Below are 26,434 nucleotides of genomic sequence, written 5' to 3'. Positions count from 1 at the left end.
TAGCCTGTGTATATACTGCCCATACTGCCTTGCGCGCTCAAATTTCATTTCAAACCTCCAGGCAGTCTGGCAACCAGGGAGGTTTCTTAGCCCTGTTTTAGGGATCCAATCACAGAGTGGGGAGGGACGGCAAGACAATGACGCGTACTACTCGGCACTTGGAAGCTTGTAGATTTGTAGTTTTCTTACGGATCCAACATGGCTGCAGCAGACGTGAAACTCTCTTTAGCTGTAGATGGTGTTTTAAATAGTTTAGAGCGAAAGTTGAAAGGCGAAAGGTGTCCCCCGGCTCGTAGCGAGATCACCGGCGTTACGGTATTACCGCTGGGACTAATAGCCCCGATACCGTAACGCCGGTGATTAGCGCCGCTAGCAGCTAATAGCCCCGCAGCAGCTCGTCTATTGCCCATAAAATCAGTGGATGTGTGCGGCTGAATGACATGAGGGGGAATAAAGCATGAAAATAAATAATCTTGCAGAAAGCGAGAACTGGAGAAGCAAAGCAGTAAGCAACACTCTCTCACAGACACACACACAACAAACATCAATTTCTGTCGCTCTACATAGGTCATCTGGTATAACTGATACGACTGGCTAAGAGCTACCTACAGATGCTTTTGATAGACATTCTTAGCGCCCAATAAACGGCTCCGGAGGATCGTAAACCACACCTCTTCTACGGAGAAATGAACGGCTGGTTTCCAGACTAGATCTCATTTGAGATCTAGTCAAATCTAGAGCAATCTAGCAATCTAGCCAGGTAAAAGAGCCACTTTTAAAAGGCAGAAAAGTCTGGCTTTAGCTTTATCATACTATTGCCAACCCACTGAGCGATCTGGCTGAGCTGTCAGGTAGATGCAGCATGACAGCAGGTTCCCCATGTGATGTCAACCTCCCATCAGCAGCACTAAATAAAGCTTATATTTAGTGAAAGTGTAAATGGGATATGGAGATTGAAGAGCTATATTTAGACAAAAGGCGCTGATCTCAGTAACACTTTTATTTCAGCTGTTTTGCTCTTTTAACACCTCACACTCATGCTCTTTTTCTTGTCTTGCATTTGCTCTTTAACTATTTTTTAACCCCTTGTTGTTTCATTCCTGTGCAAACTTTCCCAGTTGCGGATACAGATTATGATTATGGTAAGTGCTTTTACAGGAATTTCATTGTAGTATAGATTTAGAGTTGTCTTCACATTGCTTTAAATGTCTCTTGAATGTCTCTTCTAATTATCTCCATTACAATGTAGAATATTGTTATTTTTACTCCAGATTTATCTGACACCTAGACCTACTTTTTTAGGTTCTGAATTAACTTTCCATACATAACAAGCCCACCATAATAATTCACCATTGTAACTATTTATGATTGAATATGAAGCCATCCAAATTAGATAACAAATCCAATACAGCTACAACATTTGCATGCTTACAAATGAATGCATCATCATCATCATCATCATCTTAATATTTCACCATGTCAGCTATTTTACTCTGATAAAATAATAAATGCATTTTTCTAAATTACTTTGCATGCAACAGCTTTACTGATAATGGAGCATTTTTCACTGCAAACTAGACCACAGAGTGAATTCCACCCCTTTCGTTTGACACAGTCTACTCTGCATGATGTCTTTTTTAAGCTGATATTGACTTAAATACTTGAGAATAATACAATATGATTTGCCTTCATAAACATTTATACATACTTATTAGGATATGTCTCGGTAAACATGTTTTACAGTTTGACAACACACTTAATGGTCATGTTTTATTCCCCACAAATGCCCGACCAAAAACTTTACGTTATGATCTTTACAAATGTAGGATTTACTGCAGGGTGGCTGAACTGGATGATGATATTATGTCCTGTAAATTGGCCTATGATAATATCATTGCATGACTTTGGTTAACCTTATTGTGTGGTGCCTTGAGACAGTCTGTGCACAGTTTCCCAGCAGAAAACAGCCGGGCAATAAAATGTCTGTTTCTTCTTGTGTTTTTTTCAACAGCAACTCCGACTGCAGAGACTCACAAACCTGAGGAAGATACTTTTGGGGTGAGTGACTGAAATATTAAACATACTGAGTGTTTGGTATCTGTTTCTTCCACTGGCCCTGATCACACAGGTAGAGAAACCGGAAAAGAATGAGAAATTTTATATTTCACTCCATGAAAATAACCCAAAAAATGAATGCCTTCCAACACTCACTGTGTGTGTGTGTGTGTGTGTCTGTCTGTCTGTCTGTCTGTCTGTCTGTCTGTCTGTCTGTCTGTCTGTCTGTCTGTCTGTCTGTCTGTCTGTCTGTGTGGTGTGTGCATAGTCTTTTGTCTCAGTATATTTCCAGTTATGTGAAAAGGAAAGACCAAAAAAATATGTGAATCAAAGGAGAAAAAAGTCTGAATATTCTGTTGAGAGCAGATGGCTCTTTTATTCACAACAAGATCACTAACCTAAACGACGGAATAGACCAATTATCAATAGTACCAATAATGACACATGATTGTTTGTCAAAATGAGCGTTTTCGCCGGTCTCACGGTACTGAGGAGCGTTACCACAAAATACCACACAGGTCATAATTCATACACATACGGTTCACTGTTGTAAAAAAGGGAAAGTTTTAGGGAATTTAGGCCACAAAACCACTGACCTAGTAGGTTCAGGGCAAAAAACTTCCTTGTTAGGCGTTATTAACAGACAGTAAATAAATGTCAGTGGTGGAAAGTAACTAAGTACATTTAGTCAAGTACTGTACTTAAGTATAATTTTGAGGTACTTGTACTTGAGTGTTTCAATTTTATGTAATTTTATACTTCTGCTCCACTATATTTTTAGGCAAATATTGTACTTTTTACTCCACTACATTTACCTGACAGCTTTAGTTGTGTCTTTTATCATGTCATGATTTAACATGAAACGTGATCAGTTTAAATTGATTATATATATTTCTTAATTAAATCTTATTACAGTATATGTATTAGCCCTATCTGGACAACAGTAAAATGCTGCCTTATAAATGCAAATAATGAAATAATATATTTAGAATATGTAAAACAATCTGAGTCGGTCCATTCTGCATAATGAGTACTTTTACATTTGATACTCTCAGTACATTTTGATGCTGATACTTTTGTACTTTTACTTCAGTAAGTTTTGAATGAAGGAGTTTTACTTGTAGTGGTGTATTTCACAGTGTGGTATTAGTGGTATTTAGTAAAAGATCTGAACAATTTTTCCAGCACTGATAAATCTACGTAAATGCCAGAAGTGAAGTAGTTACAAGGGGGGCCTGAGCCACGTAAGTTACGTTAAAAAAAAAAAGTCAAAAACCCTGTTCTCCTGGGAGAAAGTCTACTGTGATTGCCTGATCCACCTCCCCTCACTCACTCCCACCCCAAGTGTGATATCCACCACTTAAACTCTGCATAGCCGTCAATTAGTGAAGGGACAACAAAGCTTCGTGAACCACTTGCTTTATTTATGGAGCCCACTAGATGGTGCTCTTTGTTCAACAAAGGTCTGAAAACACACTCAATCATCATTGCTAAAGCCTTTTTTTTTCAAGCCAAGACCGCCATCTAGTGAGGTCAAAAAATGAAGCAAATGGTTCAGGAAGCTTCGTTGTCCCTTCAGTACCATCAATCATTACTACTACTAAATGCCAGCGGAAGACAGTCTAAAACGTAAACGTGAGCCGTATTTTGCTGCATGTACAAATGCCTTACATTTAAGTTTTTGAGGGGAGACCAATCTGTTGAATCCAGCCTTTCCTTCTCCTCTGCTCACTGGCAGCCGTTTGCTTTCCTCAGCTGAAACCCCCTGGTGGCTGGTGAGCCTCAGAGTTGGTTAGAAATGTAATTGAGTTTATCATTTTCCTGTAATTGACTGGGAGAAGATAACTGTGGAGGCGGAGGCTATGCTTTTTCTTTTTTTTCTCCCATATATCCATGGTGATAACACTATCCCTCTCCCCTGGTCTGCAGGTCACCATAGCAGTAGGCCTGGCAGCGTTTGCCTGTGTGATGCTGGTGGTTCTCTTCCTTCTCATCAACAAATATGGACGTCGCTCCAAGTTTGGCATGAAAGGTAAGAAGCCTGTGTCTGTCTGTAATGAGCTTGCAGTGTTACTTTCCTGTTGAATGAAGCTTAAAGGTGTGGCTGCTATTAAAGTTAGGACCAGTACTCCTGAAACAAAAGCAGTGGTTGGTTTCTACATTTGGGAATCCTCACATCTGTCTAAGTTATCAATATCAAACTGAGAACGAATCTGTGTTTGAGCTCATTTGAAGTCACAGCTGAATGTTTTATCACCTGACCTGCTGAGGACAGGTGCTGCTCTGTCTGTGACACCGTGTTGTTGGTGTGATGTGGTTTTATTATTGAAGGAGCTGTTCAGGATCAACATTTTGTCACTCTCTATTGCTCAGTCTGTTTGGTTTTGGTCTTCAGTCATCATTTTTGTTATCATGTACAGAAGACTACATTATGCTTCAACCTTTTTTTTTAGACATAGACATATTAGTGTGTCTTGGCAGTCTGTTCTCCCATCAAAAACGTCAAAACAACTTGTGTGTACAGACAGTGAAAAACAAGCTATGTCTCTGTTTTTCACCGTCTACTGTCTACTGTCTTGCTGACGTAGTAGTGATTGACAGCCAGGCAAAGCTTAAAAGGGCGGGTTCCCGCCTTTAGTTGGAGGTATGGGTGGTGGATGGTCGAACAAATGGCGGACTTTCACCTGGGAGAGCCGGGTTTGCGTCCAAAAAAATGAAACCATTTTTTAAGTTACTTAAGTTATGTGAATCACGTCTTTGAATGTAACTTGTTTTTTACGTAACTTATGGTGGTCACGTGACCCTTGTAACTACTTCACTACATTTATGTACATGTATTTACTGTTTTAACTGTCCTTTATAATGCCTTACCAGGAAGTTTTTTGCCCTAAACCTAGGTCAGTAGTTTTATTCATAGAAACGGCGTCCTTTTTTACAATGGTGAACCGTACGTGTATGTATAGAATGCTCTGCACTCTGTGCAGCTAAACACAAAACGTTTCTCCAGTCAAAAACGTCGATATAGGTAGCATGTACAGTTAGCGGAAAACAAGCGATATTGACTTTTTTTTACTGTCCGCCATAATGCATCTGCCGCCATCTTGCTGACATCGTAGTGATTGACAAGTTTAAAAGGGCAGGTTCCTGCAATCAGTTGGAGGCAGGGGTGGTGGATGGGTTGAACATATGGCGGACTTTCACCCAGAAGAGTGGGGTGTGAAAAAAGGTAAACCTTTTTTGACTTAAGTTACGTGAATCACGTTTTTTATGGTAGTCATGTGACCCTTGTAACTCCTTCACTTTGGGCATTTACAAACATTTATTTACTGTATAAACTTTTATGTTTAAACTGTATGAGTCTTTTATAACGCCTCACCAGGAAGTTTTTTTACAACATAAATCCACAGAAACTGCAGCCTTTTTTCAACCCCGGACCGTAGGTGTGTGCTATTTTTTAGAAAGCACCACTTTACCGTGAGCCGGGATACGTACAGATGTGCTGTGAAATGTGAGCAGTAATACGTACCTACGTGCTGTAATTTGTGGTACTGACACACAACCTCTTTTGCCGTTTATGTTGGAGAACATGTTGAACGCTCATATGGGTCATTTTGACAAATGCTCATATGGGTCGTTATGGGCGGTCTTGACAAACGACCTATTCTGTAGAGATCTTGTTGTAGGGTGTGTTTAATAAAAAGCCACAATGCATGTTACGAGTCCCTGAAAAGTTCAAAACTGACACTAAAGGGTTCCTTGTGCTGCCCATAAGCATCAGTATCATTTGAACTACATGTTCAACACATTCTCATTCTTATAATGATATTATCATCAAAAGTAGGTCTTGCTAACAGGCAGACAGAAATAAAATGGCTGGAGCACTACAGCAGGGGTTTTTCTGGCAGTGAGCCAAATGAAAGTGTCAGGTAAATATTCTGTGTACTGAGGAGCTGATGGAGGATTTGGAGCAGGGGTGCAGGTGGGAGTGGAGGTTAGAGCTGTGTCTGAGCCAGCTGCTGCCACAGCCAGTAAAGGTGAGGGCTCGGTGCAACAGGTGACTGTGGGGGCATGACAGTCGAGACAAGGTAAGAAAAAAAAGAACAATGCAATGATAAATATAAACTGCAGTGGCAAAAGTGCCCTCCATGTTGTCAGTGTTCATTGTGTGTTGGCTGAGGATATTACTCAAGGTAATAAGCAACAAAGAAAGTTGATAAAAAAGGAAATAAACCTTCCAGCTGAGTTTTATGACTTTTATTTTGAAAGTCTTAGATATAGAAACAACGTGAAGCCATCAGAAGAATGTATGTGCATTGTATCTGCAGCCTCTAGTTTTTTTGATGCATAGCAGATCATTTTGTACACGGCTGGCACAGCAGGTACCTTCATTCATTATTTAAATCTTCCTCCACAAGGATCTAACAGTAATTGACCTTCATACTGATGAGCTGTTCCACACATATTCCAAGTCACAGACTGAGATCACTGTCTAGTTTCCTATTATTTCCTCTAAGCACATTTCCAAAACGTGTTGCCTCTGGAAATTCCAAATAAATAATGGAGGGGCATTTTGAGATGCCGCTGAGAGCGCTACACTATCTAATAAGATCCTCTGTGATGATGAGATGTGGGAAACACTAAAGGCCACTGCAGGGCAGGGAGGGAATAAAAGCAAAGTGAGGGTGCAGTCACATTAGCCTTCTGTTCAACAAGGCAGACTGTAAACACTGCTCCAGTGCACTGCTAAACACACTTAACAGCATGCTGGCACACACTAGGGTGCGTGTGTGTGTGTTTTTACATGTGTGTGTTTTTACTTTGTGCATCCGCAGGGTCAGATTTAAATAAAGGTGAACTATGAACTGAGTCCGACAGAGCAGCTGGAGCTTGTTTAGATTAAAGTGAACTGGAGTGGAAACTGTGGTGTTGGGAGAGATCAGGTCAACCAGGTCCACTGAAAATGCTCAAATCTTTGACGTCATTGAGTTAGGAGATGCTGTGAGAAGCATTATAGCAACACGATATCATCCCTACAATGACTGTATGGACATTTTTAAGCCAAAAATTGTGGGTTAGTGGATACATCTGCTCTGGTTTTGACGAGCGTGTGGTACTTACAGCTGTGGACTTGCTGTTAGAGATGCTTGATCAGTCTGTTCTCCCCTCAAAAACATCAGTTTAGGTTGTGTGTACAGGCAGGAAAAAACGGCATTCAGTTGGAGGTCGGGGAGGTGGATGGGTCGAACAAATGACGGACTTTCACCCAGCAGAGCAGGGTTTGTGTCGTAAGTAAGTGAGTTTTAATTTAAGTTACCTAAAATCACGTTTTTGAACGTAACTTTTTTTCTTGTGGAAGTCACGTGACCCTTGTAACTACAAGTTACAAGACAAGACTAGAGTGTGCGACATGTGTGCTATTTTTAGAACGCAATGCTGAACTGCAAGCCGTTAAACGTGCTTCATGATATGTACATACGTGCCGTAATTTGTGGTACTGACACACGATCTCTTCTGTCGTTTAGGTTGGAAAACTTGTTGTTAATACTTCCTCGACTCAATGTGTGTGTTCCCAAAGCTAAGAAGTGAAAAGTAGATAGTGACCGAGCAAGAAGCTGCTAGACAAGAGACTTGGACTGGCTTTCAGTCACTGGCCAGAGCTTTGTGAAATAAGAGGCTGCAGACAGACGGTGAGAAGGCCTTCTTGCTGTTGGACAAGTGACTAATATTAACTGGCTTGTGATGTCTTGTGTTGTTGCACTTGCTTGATGATTGGCTGTCAGCAAAGTTGTCGAATAGTTTTTACATAAGTAATGTAACTATTGACAACAAATGTATCCGTCTTGCCCACATCCTCCTCTTCACTTTACAGTTGGCAGACTGAGTGGTGACAGACTCATCCATACAAAGTATGAGGACAAACATCCTGTGGTTGTTGCTCATGGTGAAAAAACAATGTCACACAAAGAGATAGACGTCCGAATTAGATAATAAAATCTTGCATCTAGCATACGATGGGGATTAGAGTAGTGAAGGGACAATGAAGCTTCTTCAACCATTTGCTTTTTTTTCTGATCCCACTAGATGGCGGTCTTGGCTTAAAAAAAAGGCTTTAGCAATGGTAATTTAGTGTGTTTTCAGTCCTTAGCTGAACAAAGAGCGACATCTAGTGGGCTCCGTAAATGAAGCAAATGGTTCACGAAGCTTTGTTGTCCCTTCACCAGGTTAGAGTGGTGACCCAGGGTTTCCGACAGAAAAAAATGTCACGCTTGGTCGCAAGCATCTTAAGATGGGGGCTGGCTGTTCGGTTTGGGCCGAGTTAGAGTTAGATATGGCCCTGCTAGATGTAGCAGCAGTTTTATTTTGCCAACTTACCGTCACCCGAGTTTAAACGTTGGCTGCTGGCTCGTTAGCTATAGTGTTAACTGTAACTAGTGAAGGGACAACGAAGCTTCGTGAACCATTTGCTATATTTACGGAGCCCACTAGCGCTCTTTGTTCAACAAAGGGCTGAAAATACACTCAATTACCATTGCCAAAACAGCCATCTAGTGGGGTCAAACAATAAAGCAAATGGTTCACAAAGCTTCATTGTCCCTTCACTTACTGTAACTGTTGCTGTTAACATCAAACAATCTAACATGAACTGACCGGTAGAGTTAACATTGATACTAGCAAGCTTAACGCTATCTCATTGACTTGGATTGGAGGCCGCATTGTAACTGTGTGTGTTGTGAGGTCAGTGGTTGGTGCTGTTCAGGGTCTGGTGTGTGTGTGTTGATGTTTTTAACCCTATAAAGCCTGAACCATTAAATAATTGCCAGAAAATTCTTTTTTTTTTTAAACTGGAGTGTTTATTGAACCTGCTGACAGATCATTTAAAAAAAAATCTAAAAACAATAGGCGTATATGATTTTAATTTGTATCATATTTGATACATCAGTTCTTTTTGTGCAATTTGTTGCTCACAGTTTGTTTTTCTTGAACTAACAAAAACATATAAAACCCAACATTTTTAACCTTTTAAGACTTTACTTTCTTTTAACATTTTCCTCAAACATGCAAAATATTTTTTTCCATATAACACAACATCATACATCTGCTGATATGAAGCTTTCTCGCAGCAATGACTGATCCACCAGTTGAATCTGCATATCATTTTTGCTATATCTTGTATTTTTGTGCAATTTGGTGCTCAGTTTTTTTTTTTTTCAACACATGTATACATCAGGTTTTTCAGGAAAAAAATATCACACTGATGATGTTTGGGTCTCAAAAACTTCTGTATCAAATATGATACACTTGGCTTTATAGGGTTAAGGAGGTTTAATAAGATAGATAGGTTGGATAACATATGTGTGAATCATGAAGTCAGTCTCGAATTCATCACCATTTAATTTAAATTTAGCAGGGTTTCTTTTCTTTCAAATTTCTCTCTAAAATTCATTTTCATCCTCCCTGATCTCAGGATGTTTGCCCAGTGGGCCTACCACATACATTACATATATTTCAGAAGAAACAGCAGAGTGGTTAGTATGACACAAATCTGCTGTTTCTTCACTGATGCTACTGACTAAGTGCTGTGCAAATAATATGCGTACTCTGTGAGCCTTTATAATGCAGGTAATCCCAATCATTATCAATGTTTTTATTTTGCCCTCATTAGTGGCTGGCCTTTATCTGAATAAACACAAATATTAGAGAAATAATTATAAATATGAACACTTCACATGTTTCAAAATATCACTGACCTCTTCATTCTCTGCTTTGTCCACATCATGTGTCTGCTATAAACTCTGACATGAGTTGAGTTGGACAGGACACACACACACACACACACACACACACACTCACAGACATCATGTCTTAAGGGCGCACACACAGAAACACCATATCAACCATCTGTTGATTACATCCATCTGTTCATTTAGTGCCGCCTTACAGCCAACCCACATTACTGCCTGTAGGGTGAGTGTGCACTTCCACGCACACACACAGATTTGACTTGTGGCACACACAGAGATGAATTGTGTTGATATGGAGCCTCAGACACTCAAAATGGATGCTTTTAAAGAGGACAGAGCCAAGCAAAGAACTGATGGTTCCATTAAGTCTCCGCAAATCCTCCTCTTCATACGCTCTGTTCCTCTGTTTGAGGAGGAAATTACATCTCTGTTTTCTCCTCAGAAGGAATATTGTCATCTTTATCACACTCTAATCTGCTTTTAGATCCAGCAGTCTTTTAATGTCCAGAGAGGACTGAGAGATGTCTATCTGTCTGTCTGCCAGCGTCTGTCTGTCTCTCCATCTCTGTCTCTTTGAAGCTTTATTGACACGATGGTATCGGTTTTCTTGAGCTCAAGTGGAAGTGCATGAACGCATGAGGCTCTACTGCTATATTATGTAAATGAGCAAGTACTTATCTATCGTCTCTTTACTAATGTTGATCTTGGCTTTGCGAGCCTACATAGGCCTTAGCCTTTTTTGTAAGCTAACGCTAGCCCGCGAAAGCTTGCTTGCTAACACTAACCTGCTAATACTAACCCGCTAATGCTAGCCCTTATCACTCACCTTGTAGTTAAACAAATAAAATAAAATGAATGATATCATTTTAGTTGGCCTTCATCATCATCATCATCATTATCATCGTAATCCGTAGCCAAGTGGCCGTAGGTGCACTATGATGTTTTTCACCAGTCCTTTCCGTTTTGATCGATCTTCTGCAGTTCTTGCTGCATTTTTTTCGATTCCATCCTGCGATGCAATGGAGGTTGCATCGTTGTTAACCCGGGCCACGACCAATCCGGTATGTGGTCGTCTGGTGTAATCATCATAAGTGTTTCAATAGACAAGATCAGCTGGTGGTGTCCATCTCCTCTCCAGATGTGGATGGCGGTTGACTCTTGATGAGCTCATCCGCCCTTTGACAGGTCTTATTTTTTGGTCCTGCTGGATGTTTGCCCACGCTCCTCATCAAGTTAAACCTGATGGGGTTGATGGTTTAGTTGCAGACAACTCAACACACTATGCAAGGCAAAGACGCTTAGTTCCTTGAGGTGTTAATCCAACGGCATACCTGCAGTTGGTCTTGTTGGTCAGATAATCCCGCCCTCAGCCCCTGATGTAAGTGGTTCATGGTTCAAGATCAGCAAAGAGTTGGTGCTGCTCTTGAACCAGTTTTTCTGGCCGAGAGCCGGTTCTTTGTTGGCAGTTGAAAAGAACTGGTTGAAGATTCGCCACTGGCTCCGAACCGGCCCTAGAACTGCCTTGGTCAAAAAGGGGTATCTAAGTGGTCTGGTCTAGTCCAGTGAAAATGCTCTGAGGGTTTTAATATTTATCATTGGCTGTTTGCTCGTTGCAAAGCCACCAATTAGGGTTTTTTTTTCACAGTTTGGATTATTTCTTGAAAGGGAAATATCTATATAGGGACAATTTCCATCTCAGTGGAATGATCACTAATGCTGATCACAGCCAAACTCAGTAGCAATAATGGTCCTACACAGACTGTGAGTGGTCATTGTTGAGTAAAAATACTGGTCAGCAGTTCATGTATGAGCCTGTACAATCAAAGCTAGGGGTTTGGTGTCTGGGGCCCGCTGCACCAAGTGTGTTTTCTTTGTGGATAGCAAAAAAATCTCCCTGGTTCTATAAATGTGAATAAGGCAGCTGAGGTGAAGTGATATACATTAACATTAGCAGGAACACTGAAGCATGTGTTTCTATTGTGCAGCCTGGATGTAATTACTGCAGTGTGCTCCATTAGGTTTTCACAATGATGCAAATGGATTCAGGGTTTCTAAGTAGGTGATAGATTATGTTTGAGACGCAATATTTTGACATCTATGGGATGTTTACCTGCCATTATGATGTCTTTTTTTGTATTAATAAAGAAGGCTGAGGAGAAATGAGAAAGGGGACAAAGGGACAAAGAGAGGTCAGCCCATTTTGACTGTTGAATTACTCTACAGACGGATTCATTTTGAAGCTTTTCTTTCACTGAGTTGAATCATGGTTCAATGCTATTAAAGCACCCACTGAACTGAACGGAGTTGAGTGAACGGAAGTGAATTGAATGAAAGTGGTAGAATGAGAAGGAACAAAAGGAAGTGCAGGGTCTGTGAGAAGAGGAGGAGAGTTCACAGAAGGATATTTGGGGTTGTTCAGGGTTGTAGGAAATGACTCCGGTTTACCTGCAGCTCTTCTTATGGCTTGATGGGAACCACATAACCCCCAACATTAGTCTAACATTACGTATGCATGGGTTACACATTTAGCTATTTTCTTTCAGAGATGAAGAGGGTCTGATTCTCATTGCCTGGCCGTGAAAGGTGGAGATGTTATTACCATTTTCTTTCCTGTGTGAGCAGCTGACCCGAGGCTAAACAGACTAGCTAAGGATATAGCCAAAGGCAAGCTGGACTGTGTAATACCGCTGGACTACAGCAGAATACACTGAGGGATCCAACATTTAAAACATTCAGAAGCTCTCAGCTCCGGGGACTGCCTGTTTTATCCTTACAGACCTTGATTCTTTCTACCAACGCTTTTAATTGGCTGACTCAGAAAAGCACCGGGTCACAAGACTTCAGGGGGATGAAAAATTTCAGGAGGAGCGACGCACAGCGTGATATGGAACCTAGTATCAAAGGTGTCAAAGCAGGCAACAGCACATATATGCAGAGTAATTGAAAGGTCAGGGTAGTATGCAAACATTAAAGCACTTAATCATTTTCCAGAACACCTCTATGCCTCACGGCTCTTTAGATGTGGCTTTCAACAGATGTTTGGTCAGTGGACTTTGGTCTTTGCAAAATGTGTTTTTGAATCCACATTCTAAAAGGTGCAGCATGTGTTTTCACTGTGCCAGCACCAGGTCCAGTCTTTTTGGGGTTCTAAGGAGAGTGTATGCAGTCCCCTGATCCATTTTCTCCACAATGATTCATTGCTAAGTGAGCAGTAATGTACTTCTACAGATGAATAAATTCATTAAAGTGAGGAGTCATTCAATGCAAAGAAGTGAAAAGAAATTGATTAAAAAAGATACGCTTAATTTGTGAAACAGTTCCCATGGAAGCAGGACACGGCCTGAGCCCATGTGATTCATCTGTCTGGATTTTTTTAATGAACTATAAATCAAAAACCCGCAACATAACCCAATGTATTCCCATGAATGGGATTTGTATGATTTGCAAAGAAATATTTTGCAGTTCTGTTCGTATGATATCCTTTCCTAAATGTGACATGTGATAAGCGCTGTTTTTAACACTAGCAGACTATCACTATTGTACTGCTCGTGCATATCGCTTGTGCTGTTTCAACACTGTAAGGCAAGGCAAAGCAGCTGAATTTGTAGAGCACATTTCATAATTGCAACTCAAAGAAAACAAGAATACAGAGAAAGAACGTATAAGACGTAACACAGAATCAGTGGTGGAAAAAGTATTCAGATCCCTTACTTAAGTAAAAGTACTAATAACGCTCTGTGAAATGACTCCACTACAAATAAAAAGTCCTGCATTCAAAATTACTTAAGTAAAAGTACAAAAGTATCAGCATCAAAATGTACTTATAGTATCAAAAGTTGTTTTATATATTCCAGATATATTATTGTATTATTATTTTTGATGGATTTATGTAATCAGCATTTGAATTTTGTTAAGATTGGGGTTATTTTTAACTACTTAATATACTGTTATGACTTACTTATGAATCACTTTAATTTGATAATGTTTTTTATGTTAAATTTTGACCTGTAAACTAACTAAAGCTGTCAGCTAAATGTAGTGGAATAAAAAGTTCAATATTTGCCTCAAAATGTAGTGGAGTAGAAATATATAGTTATATAAAATGGAAATACTCAAGTAAGGTACAAGTACCTCAAAATTCTACTTATGTACAGTACTTGAGTAAATGCACTTTCCATCACTGGAGAGAAAAGAGGTAAAAATGAATAAAAGGAAGATAAGAGAATAACAAATAACACTCAAATCAATAAGTACTTGTAATTTTGTGTTGGGTAATCTTACATTTCTGGTCTTCCCCAATGTCAAAATGTAATTTTTTAGCAATCCACAATATGACCTTTCCTGTTTGGGATATCGGCTCACAGTTTAGTCTTTCTGTGGTGAGAGCTACAGCTCACAGGCTGACCCAAAATTGCTGCTTCACCATGTTTTGTTTCAACCTTTGGGACGGTCAGTAGTCCAGCCCCTGATGTCCTCACAGTTCTAGGCAGCTCATACGTCACCAGCATGTCAGAGATATAGTTTGGAGCTGAGCTACAGAGAGACTTGTAAACAATCAGCAAACAAGCTGAAATCTGACAGGTAGCTAGTTTAACACTGGAGTCATATGTTCATGTGTTCTATTTTTTGTCAGGACCCCAGCAGCTGCATTCTGCTTGTTTTGAAAGGTCTACGCGAAGACTGTAGCAATAATCTTATCTACTGGAAACATATTCGTGTGTAAGCCTTTTAAATCTAGCAGTGTTTTTTGAATGGTAGGCGGCTGATGTAACTGATTTGATGTGGCTTTTAAAGTTTAATTCCAGAATAACACCAAGGTTCCTTGCCTGACTCTCTGAGAGAGAGATTCATGGTGGGTGCTGACACTCAACCCTGGACCCACTCATCCCCGTCACTTGGACCAGTTCCTTCATGGCTGAAGTCACTCACACGAATAAATACGAAGAAATCACTCCTCTAAGTGGACGTAGTGCTGATATGTGACACTGAATTACTTTATATTACATTCAAATATATCATATAAACTGTGTGTATTTATATAATTATGAGCAAATAACCAGCCGAACTTGTCTAAAGTGTAGAAGAAGAAGGTGGTGAAACAGAAAAGAAAAAGTAAAGGATTAAGCATTTTTCACTTTATCTCTCTCTCTCTCTCCCTCTCTCTCCCTCTCTCGTTCGCTCTCTCTCTCGCTCTGTGTCCCAGATCATACGACCATCTGCTCTGGTGTTTTATTAAAAACCAAACAGCCTCCTCAGGGCCTGCTTTACTTATTCACACACAGACACTGACTCACACTGGCTCAGGCTGGATCTCTGGGATCACTTTCTGACTTCTTTGTCCGGCAGCTCGGAGGTTTGCAGATTTAGGACTTAGTTTGATTTTTTTCTTTTTACTTGCAGAAGTCATTTTCCAGCCCAAGATTTCCATAAAAACTATACTTTTACATGAAACAATTAATATATATACCATATAATACAATATAACCTACAGAACCTGCACTCATTCAAGAAGAAACTAGTAATGACTGTGTAATGCAACATATTACCTGAAGTATATAAATATTGGAATATTGATCAATGTCAAGATGAATAACATCATTTTGCTGTGATAGTTGAAACTGAATAGATGTGGTCTGTGTCATTGTGTCTTTTTATTTCAAGCTCTTCATCCCTCACAACTCATTAAATTAGCGAAGCAGCATAAACACCGTGTGTTTGTGATGCAGAGCTGCTCTCACAGATCCACAGCTTGTTTCATAATAAACTCCTCTCACTGACTTAATGTATCACGTCACCTGATGCAACAGCATGACTGATTTTTGTTTTAATAGATTTTAGCTTGAAAGCATGGAGCCATAAACTATATATGACTGTAGCAGGATTCCTGGTTTCAGCCTTGTCTTGAAATTTGACCACCACTTTTTGTGCATATGTTGGTTGTTTTTTTCATTTGTGGTGTGCACAGCAGTGGAAGTGGCTAATTATGAAAAGGGAACCCTCTTTTCAGTGTAAGAAAAGAACCTATGATAAAGGGGGGTATGACTAATGTGGGCGGAGCAAACCCTGACCAATGAAATAGGAACTCTACATAAATTATGTTATTTACGTAACTAACATTGTTTACGTGACTAACGTTTACGTACATAATGTTTATGTAACTAACGCTTACGTAACGAACGCTTACATAACTAACGTTGATTACGTCACTCTTATAAAACTACTTCACTTCCGGCATTTACGCACGTATATTTACTGTTTAACCCTCTGGGGTGTGAGCCTATTTGCCCTTTATATACCACATAATATTTACTGTACCCGTGTTTGGTATTTTGGTACTTTAACCCACTTTAAAAACATATTGAACCCAAAAATACACAAAAATCATGAAATCTGAAATAAAATTATACTATGTGACAATAAAATTTGTTTCGGACCTGAAAAATGTAAACATTGGTTGCAAGTATAAACATATAAAGGTCAAATTCAAATATAATAAAACTATACACAAAAAATTACCATAAAAACATGTTTATTCATAGGAACAGTGTTTGATGATTAGACCCCTTTTTTTAATTTTTACAGAATGCCACGCCTGCCTCATGCCATCCTACTTTTACACATGAATAAGTAATTTTGTACTATCAAATTAAAACGATCATATCTTTGGTTTTACATGACCTCGGAACGTCAAACAAAAAACTGGGGAAAGTTTCAGCCAGTGTGATCATAGACCCCAGAGGATTAAGCTGTCTTTTATAATGCCTTACCATGCAGTTTTTTTGCCCTAAACTGAGGTCAGGTTTTGTAACCTAAATTTACCAAAGCTGCAGCCACCATCACTGTGGAGATGTTGGTAAAAATAGTAATAGTGACTACCTGTCAGGTGTTAACATCCACACATTAATCATCTGCTCTGTATGACACAATGTGACTCAGTCTGCTCCTCGTAGTGATTAAATGATTGTGAAGATTGAGCCACTGATGAGTTAATGACCTGTGACAGAAGTAGCCGTTTCACAGTGATGCCATTTTATAATGTAAAAGACTAAATCCATGCATTCATTTGTGGGGCTAATACTGACTCTGAACACACATTCACTATAATTATCCTTCACCGAACATCAAACCTCAAGTTGCAGGGGGCTGGTGCTAATCCCAGCTGACATTGGGCTGACATATAGAGACAGACAATCATTCAGGCTCTCATTCACTCCTACGGGCAATTTAGAGTCACCAAACCTAAGCTGCATGTCTTTGGACTGTGGGAAGAAGCCAGGAGGACTCAGAATTCAAACCCAAGTCCCTCATGCTGTGAAGCAACATATTTGCTGATGCAAACTAGGGGTGTATACATTTTTGAGGAACAATCAACCAATTTTTACAAAGCCGTTACATTGGGCATTTGTCAAGTGTTAACTGAGTAAAATAACTAAATAAGTAAAGTGCAGTGGTGGAAAGTAACTAAATAGATATACACAAGTACTGTACTTATGTACAATTTGGAAGTACTTGTACTTTACTTGAGAACTTTATACTTCACCACATTTAGCTGACAGCTTTACTTACTTCACAGGTCAAGATTTAACATAAAAAAACATGATCAAATTATAATGTCTAATCACTTTAACAGTATTTTAAGTAGTTAAATAAACCCTGTCTTTACAACATTAAAACACTGCTTAAATAAAATAATTAATACAAATAATCTAATAATATATTTAGAATATATAAAATAATCTGAGTGGGTCCATTCTGCATAGCGAGTACTTTCACTTTTGATACTTTAAGTATCAAAAGTATAATATTGGTGCTAATGCTTTTGTACTTTTACTTTAGTATGTTTTGAATGCAGGACTTTTACTTGTAGTGAAGTCATTTCACAGTTTTGTACTAGTACTGGTACCTAATTAAGGGATCTGAATACTTCTTCCACAAGTGGTAAAGTTAGGAGAGAACAAATGCACAACATCAGCTCCAATCAGGCTGACGGAAAGTTGAGATAATATTCTGAAGAAATCTCTCGACATCATTGACCTCTATTTGACTGTACAAATGCTCAGATGGCTGTCATAATAGTAATAATAATAATAAAAGAGTAGATGGTATATGTTTTAATTCATAATTTATTTTTGTATATCTTCACATTTATGCTGCTGTGACGATTCTATTTCTGAAGTGAAATCAATAGGAAAAAAGAGAAAAAACTAATAGAAATAGGAGAGGACGAGAGTGTTCCTCTACTTCAGTCACAGCGGGTGAATGAAGGTATTTATTCTGTTGACGCTCCTGTGAGAAAGACTGCATGCCTACTGTTCATTACCATTTAAATGGACCATCAAACATATACATAATTACACTCTTAGCTTCTTTCCTTCTCTAATGTAGATTTAAATATTGCTTTGTAACACTCTAGCGCCTTTATTCACCAAACGTGTGTGCACGCACACACACACACACACACACACACACGTATGCAGTATCTCTCCTGACAGAGTGCTCATTGGTTAATTCTCTCCGTAGTGAAAGCCTATGGGAAAAGGAACTGGCTCATTACAATTAGAATAAAGAGTTATCATCTTTCCTCATGACTGGCTCATGAGAACATTAGCAGAGTTCAGAGAGAGGGAATATGGAATAATTTTGTGTGCTTTCTGGCACATACCAGAGCCTTATAGAATCCCACAGGGATTTGTCCTTTTGATATAGGCCTTTGGCTAATAACTTGTGTAAATGAAAGGCAGCAAACACTTGATGTGACAGGGAATTTCTTGGCTTGGATCTACAATGGAAACCTCTGGGAATGATGCTGCTTCAAAACAAATGGCACTGTTTTGTTCCATGAAATCTGGGCTTTGGAACCAGCCTGTATGTATGTATGCCACTGAACAGTTTACTTAGTTAAAGGAGGGCCTTGACTTTTCAATGTTACTCAGTTAATATTGTCACCAGACATTTTGTACTCTGGAATATATGTCTTTGTTTGATTTTTAAAGGTATTCAGATTGGGGCTGGTTTTATTTGAACACACTTATGATATTATCATTTCCACAGAAGAATCACTACAAGAACTTGGTAGCCAGCAATGGGCTTCGAATGTAAAGTTTTCTCCCGAGGGTGACATTATTGGGTTTGTTCTTCTCGTCCTGGGGTTCAGGGCCCCAAAGGAGTACAGCATAAATCTGAGGGGTCACAAGATGGTTCTTAGGACAGGAAAGAAGAAGACAACACCCCAAATGCATTCAATTCTGCACTTACTTTGATGCTAGCAGTGGACTGTGAGCTTGAGCATTTGCTCTCAAAACTAGTGAAGGTACAACAAAGCTTCGTCAACCATTTGCTTTATTTACAGAGCCCACTAGATGGCACTCTTTGTTCAACAAAGGGTTGAAAATCCACTGAATTACCATTGCTAAAGCCTTTTTTTAAAGCCAAGACCTCCATCTAGTGGGTTCAAAAAATAAAGCAAATGGTTCAAGGAGCTTCATTGTCCCTTCACTACCTAAGACCCAAATGTTTGACTTCGGCTGCCCCCAAGTGGCAGTATGAAAGTTTTGCTAAACACCATCTGCACAGCTGCATCCTTTCTCTACATACAAACATGTATGCCTTCAGAAAAAAATTATAATCACATAAATGTCATATAAGGGTTTCTGACTTCCTTAATTTTAAATCCAATGAGCCTACCTGGATATAGTCAAGCGTTTATTCATTGTACACAGTCTGCATGTGCATGCTGTAGGTGCTCTATTATGAATACAAAGCTGCAGACAAAAAAGTGACAAATTTGCGATATACAATGGCAGCACACTCCTTTAGACTGACAGCAGTGGGGTTGACTAGAAGCAAACAGGAGTGCTTCATGGTGGACGGATCTGTTCCTCTAAGGACCCTGGAAATAATTAAACTGACAGAAATGTACAGAACAAGCCTCCAGACAGTTACATATTTGCATAAAAAATGTAAGAACTTAAGGTTTGTGTTATAGCAGGTAGTTGTTGGAGTGAGAAATACTCTGTTTTATTCTATTTCAAATGAAAATGTTTTTGGTGTGAAGGGATTTGATTGCTCTCAGTCGTGCATATGAACTGTATCTGCATCTGTTGACAATCTGGCAGCAGAACTGTCAACTTATCACGTTACTGTGCATCTGGTGTTTATAGAAGACACATCAGTTCAAGGTCAATTGGAAATCATTCATTCATTCATTCATTCATTCATTCATTATCCTTAACCACTTATTGGCTGTTCATGTTCCAACTATTACTCCCCAACTATTACTCTCTCTAAAATGGGCATCTCTGGCTTGGCTCTGTCCTGGTTTGATTCCTACCTCAAAGGACGCTCATTCAGTGTATCCTGGCATGGACAGTTGTCTACTTTGTCTTGCCTCACCACAGGGGTTCCCCAGGGCTCAGTGCTGGGACCCCTGCTATTCGCTATCTTCACCACCTCTCTGGGTCAGGTTATTCGCTCACATGGCTTTTCCTATCACTGCTATGCAGATGACACTCAGCTCTATCTGTCATTTCCTCCTGATGACCCATCGGTCTCTGCATGGGTCTCTCACTGCCTCTCTGACATCAACACATGGATGAAGGCACATCACCTCCAGCTGAACCTTTCAAAAACTGAACTGCTGGTACTCCCTGCTAAACCTACAATACACCACAACATCAACATCAAAATTGACTCCCTGTGTCTTGCCCCCACCAAGGTGGTGCGAAACTTCATGCCGTTTTGCACTTTACAACATCAGAAAAATCAGACCTTACCTAACTCAACATGCCACTCAACTCTTGACACAAGCTGTTGTCATCTCAAAACTTGACTACTGTAATGCCCTCCTGACAGGCCTGCCAGCCTGTGCAATAAAACCGCTTCAGATGATCCAGAACGCGGCGGCACGCCTGGTCTACAACCAGCCAAAAAGGTCACATGTCACACCGCTGCTCATTGAGCTCCTCTGGCTACCTGTTGCAGTCCGCATCTAATTCAAATCTCATATGCTACCTCACGACCGTTGCGCTCTTCCAGTGAACGGCGCCTGGCTCTGCCCCCCGTTGGTCCAAGGCAATCTAGACTCTTTGCATTTCTTGTTCCCCGCTGGTGGAACCACTACCAGTTCCAACCAGAGCAGGGGCGTCCCTCTCTACCTTTAAAAAACTCCTGAAGACCCAGCTCTTCAGAGAGCATCTTCTCTCCTAGCACCACACAATAATTCTACTCCTCAAAGAATTGTCACTAGCACTTATTGATGCACTAATAGCTCTTATTGCACTATACCTTGATTGTTTGCTTTTTACTCTTCCTGTAAGTCGCTTTGGATAAAAGCGTCTGCTAAATGACTAAATGTAAATGTAAATGTACATGTTCATCATGGCTGAACCACCAAAAAGACCAAAGAAACGTTTCTTGGCTGAGGAGGTGAGGGACAGGAAGAGAGCGAGGGACCACAAAAGAGTGAACTTCAGTCAGCACATCTCTCCCAAGTTCTTGATTACCACACCTAAATTGCTCAGGGCTAAAATGGCGTGTTTGTTTTGTGAGTTGTGTGGCAGCTGCAGTGTGTAGACTGGCCTGGCTCTGTCAGCAGTCCACAGAGGAGAAGAGAGGTTTATTCTGCTTTGCTGGACTCTACAGGGAAGGGAAGTTGACTCAGAACAAACCTTGCTTCCTCTTTCCCTGTCACTCACCCTGCTGTCACTTCTTACATTTCAGTAAAAAGCAGGGTTGTCACGATACTAAAATGTTCAACTCGATACCGATACTCAGGAAAATATTTGATACTCAATACCATTTTCGATACCACAAGGATAAAAACAAAGACCCCAAAATTTAACATAAATATTTTTATTAACAAGAAAAATGCAATATGTAAAAATGAACAGAACCACAGGTTAAATATTTATAATAAAAAACAGTTGTGCAAAAAGAAACTGCAACTATGATAACAAGCTTCAGGTCTGAGGTAGTGCAAAAAATAAATAAATACAATAAACAATAACAATTATAACAATATTTTGAGGTTGTATTCTGTGCACAGGGGGTATTGATACTTTTGAAAATGAGTATTGTATCCGGATACAACGTTTTAGTATTGATACTTTTTTGAGTATCGATACTTTTGACAACCCTAGTAAAAAAGCACTGTTGGATAAAATCAATTTTTTTTGTGTTGAAGAATGGTCTGAAGGTCTTGATCAAGGTGGTCTCCCCTCAAAAACGTCACTCTAAGGCGTTTGTACAAGCAGCAAAATACGACTCACATTTACATTTTAGAATGTCCTCTGCTGCCATCTTGCTGCCATAGTTGTGATGATCGATGGCAATGTGGAGATGGATGGGTCGAACAAATGGCAGACTTTCATCCAGGAGAACGGGGTTCACTTCCCGTTTGAAAAGTAAATTACTTTTTACGTAACTTCTGTTGTGTACGTAATGTGCGTTGTTTAATTAACTTCCATTGTTTGCGTAACTTCCGTTGTTCATTTAACTTCTGTTGTTTAAGCAACTTCCGTAACTTCTATGGCTCATGGTTTGTAAATCACGTCTTTTTCCGTAACTTCCGTTGTCTATGTAGCTTCCGTGGCTCATGTCACCCTCGTAAATACTTTACTCCCGGCATTTACATACATTTATTTTCCTCAAAAACTGGTTAAGGGGGCATGGTTAACATATAGGGGGCGGTGCTTGATTCAATATTGTGTATTGAAAATATAAGAATTATAGATTATAATGAGAGATCTAACAAATATCAGCACTTCCCAAATGGCGGACTTTCACCTAACGCCATTTGTGTCCCATGTGAAACTGCAGCCTTTTTTTTACAACCGCGGGCCGTATGTGTATGTATAACGACGTGTGCAATTTTTAGAGCGCTCCGAGGTACTGTGACAAACGCTCATATGTGTGGTTATGGGTGGTATTGACAAATGGTTTTGTCGTTAAGGTTGGAGATCTTGTTGTCTTGGTGCCACTGACTGTACTGTCTCTGTACTGTAAACCTCACTTAACACATCAAATATATATGATGTTAGTATTTAATAGTTTGTTTGATTGGTTATATGCTGCAACACCCACAGGCTCATAAAGCCGGGCTTGGACATGGCAAATGAAGAACCAGTGTCGTGTGACTGTTTAGTGGGATTGTGGTTTTAAGGTTGTATGCAACCAGATAAAACAAAAAGATACCTTGGGTAAAATGAACGTGCGTATTAATCCAAGGCCATGCTGTGTCTTCGGGGGTATTAGGCGTGAGAGCATGATTTAATACCCCTATTAAAAACAATTAAATTGTGTTGCTTTTTTATGCTCTGGTCTTTTTCCCTTTTGTCTATGGACAACTATATCTACTATAGTGTTATTCACAGATAAGTAGTGATGCCATGCAATCATTGTTTCTTTGCTCTATGACTTCCTGACATCAGCAGTATGTGTACCATCTCTCTCTATCGCTCTATACCAGACCTTGAGATCAATATTTCAAATTGTCGTCTTGTGATTACAGAACTATTACCCATGCTGTGCTGAAAAATTAAAACTCTCACTCATCAAACATTCACTGCACTTCCTCTCATTACTGGCCTGGCCTCCAGGGAGAGCAAGGGATGAGGGGGTGAAGGAGGAATGAAACTAAGGGATGGAAGAGAGGGTGGCTTGAATGAGAAACACAAGGCCATTCGATATCTGATAGCTGTCAGGGTGGATTTCAGGAACAGTGAGGTTTCCTGTCAAAGTGTCCTTGAGCAACACAGCAACGGCCCTGAGCGCAGGTTCACTGACAGACTTTAACACTAAAGCTCAGCTACTTGTGGTGTACATGTGGAGGGTGAAGGTGCTGATATTAATGGGAGGATAGTTCCTTCATTTAAAGCAGAACTATGCAGCATTTTCAACTTAATAAAATCGTTTAGAAATCATTGTGATGGTAAAATGACCAGTTTGGGCGCAAATTTCCTCCTTCTCTGCCCTCCTTGCCCTTCCTGCTGTCTCCTGGTGGAAAACCAGCCTTACAAGATCTGTACTTGTGTCCTGGCATTGAAAATCTCACAAGAATGAGCAAGAAAACCAAGTGCTTTACAGCAATTCTACATTTACCCCCCCCCCCCCCCCCCCCCCCATCAAGCACCAGTTAGCCACTCTGGCTAGCTATATGAACAAGCTGTTCATTTTCTTACTATTACATGTTCGTCATGGCTGAGCCACCAAAAAGACCTAAGAAACGGTGTTCGGTGGAAAAGCAAGAGAGCTACGGGAAGCGGAGGGATCCAAAACAGATGCTGACCTGGCAATTCTGCTCATAAAATTTTTAGTACCACTTCATTTTCTGCTTATTTCTTATAGCAGTGTTTGTCAATGTGTTTAATCCATTACCATCATCAGTCACTAGCTGGCTCCAAAGCCAATGTGTTTGTTTTCAGCACTAGCTGAATTGCTATCGACTGTTGCATTGGGTTGTTGCTATCTATGTCTACAGACAACAGAGGTTATGTATCCGTTTACTGTATGTCTTATATGGGAAATACAGCAGAGCTCCAAACTACCAAGTATGTCTTTAATGTGCTAATTTTACATCTAGAATTGATTAAACAAAGTTAAAACTTGTTTTTCAAGTCAAGATAGAACTGTCATCAGTGCATATAGAAATTAAGAGAGAAAATGAACAGAATGATGAAATGAATTCAAGGATTCATAAAGATTGTCTGAATGAACACAGTTGATATCTGGGAGAGTTGCATTATTTATTACCACTAAAATGATCAAGCAGGAAGAAAACTTTATCACGCACAGCTTGATCTCCTGGTCAGGACTTGTTCCAGTATGACTCCCAGCAAGCTCATCTGATTGACTATTTTCTAATCTCTGATTTAAATGGACCAGTTGATTTATGTAATTTGACAGAAAAAACCAAAACAGTTTTAATTAACACTACATTATCATTTGATTCCCAAGAAGTGCTTTGAACAGTTGTGTGGTGTGTAGAAAAATAGGGGTTATAGGTGTTAGAAGAGAAACAAACACTGACTGAACCGACAGTCATGACCCCTCTCTCACCTCATTCAAGTTTTATGTACATACTCTTCATTGCATCGGCTCTTCATGGGGGTTGAAATACAACCTTCCTTACTGATGAAAGAATGAAGAGCAATGGCTGATGATCTGGATGGATGTGATGTGGAGCAGGACTTCCTCAGTGGAAGGACCCCTGGAAATTAAAAAATGATAGATTGAAATCACATTTTATACAGAAACAGTCAGTGAGCCCTCAGGTTGTGTGTGGAAACAAACAACATCCTCCTTTAACTTAGGACACAAGGCCTGTCAGTGGCACACTTCCAGAGCAGAGAACATTTAAAAGACTGCTTTGTATCAACTATAATAATGTCTAGGAGGATTGGTAGGCAGATATCTCTCCTTTATATTTTTTTTACCAATGTCACTTCACTATTATTCATCCAACAAATGCATTTCTGTCACTATTCATTACTTTATTTCTTTATCAAGAAAAAATGCTGCTCTCAGTTGAGCCAAAAACTTGTTGGTGGCCCCACAAAGACTAAAGTTTTGAACCTGCAGGTGGATGCAGGGGTGGTGCTGGAGCTGAATAAAGCTCAGTGAAGGTTGTGGACATGCTTGCTGATTAATCAAGCAGCTGAAATACTGGCAGGGCAGAGGGACAGCTGGGAGTTTCTGACAGACCTCCAACCTAAAGGTCTGTGTTGGATAACACTCCGTGGTACTGACACACAACCTCTTCTGCTGTTTCTGTTGGAGAACTTGTTGAAAATAAATCACCTGTCACCTGTCCATTAACACATTTTGATGCGCATTTAAATGCAAAATTTCAAAATTTCGATTCAAAATTTGATTAGATTTTAATGGAAACACGGCTAGTGACCATCATTCATTTCAATCAGATCACTGCATTTTATACAGTAGCTCTGGGGGGAAATTTTAATATGACATCATATGGCAAGACAATGTGCTGGCCAAACAAATATGTGCAAGCAAACATTCAAATCAGAATTAAATATAATTCTACTGTTTGCCTCACCATTTCCAAGGGAAAGAATAATAACCCAGATACTTTCTGTTCCCCCACAAACTCTGTGCAGTGTTTCTGCATCTGATAAAACTTTTTACTCATTGGTGCATTTTAGCACTTAAGTACGGTTTTGAGGTACTTGTACTTTATAACATTATAAAATTGAAACATTATAACATTGTAACATTATAGTTCTACTTCACTACATTGTGAGGCAAATATTTAACTTTTTACTCCACTACATTTAGTTTTAGTTACTTTTCAGGTCGAGATTTAACATAAAAACATGATAGTTAAGTGATTTAAGGGATATTTGTTTAAATTAAACCTCATAACACTATGTTAAGAATATATTGTTTTTTTGCTTACATAATGCATCAATAATAATTATAATCCTATCCTTTTACATTTGATACTCGGAGTTGTTTTTATGCTGATACTTTTGCACTTCTACTTCAGTTAGTTTTGAATGCAGGACTTTTAATTGTAGTGGAGTAATTTTGTAGTGTAGTATTAGTACTTTTACTTAAGTAAGGGATCTAAATACTTCTTCCAACACTGCTCTTGTCAAATTTTTATTTAAATACAACAC

The 26,434-nt window shown here is 39.5% G+C and overlaps 1 protein-coding gene across 3 annotated transcripts in view; it reads left to right on the top strand.

Annotated features, from left to right (window-relative positions):
• Positions 1 to 26,434, top strand: part of ntrk3a (neurotrophic tyrosine kinase, receptor, type 3a) — a 229,490-nt gene that overhangs the window by 148,862 nt on the left and 54,194 nt on the right. For 2 of the 3 annotated variants that reach the window (XM_059334505.1, XM_059334507.1), the window contains exons 10-12: positions 1,119 to 1,142; positions 2,012 to 2,058; positions 3,985 to 4,087. In XM_059334505.1, coding sequence (XP_059190488.1) covers positions 1,119 to 1,142; positions 2,012 to 2,058; positions 3,985 to 4,087 — 174 coding nt within the window. The remainder of the gene's footprint in view (positions 1 to 1,118; positions 1,143 to 2,011; positions 2,059 to 3,984; positions 4,088 to 26,434) is intronic. The other variant, XM_059334506.1, reaches the window with a different exon arrangement.

Source organism: Centropristis striata, chromosome 6, assembly GCF_030273125.1.
Source record: "Centropristis striata isolate RG_2023a ecotype Rhode Island chromosome 6, C.striata_1.0, whole genome shotgun sequence".
NCBI lineage: Eukaryota > Metazoa > Chordata > Actinopteri > Perciformes > Serranidae > Centropristis > Centropristis striata.
Note: the sequence above shows the minus strand (reverse complement) of the source record. Positions and strands in the feature narration are given on the sequence as shown.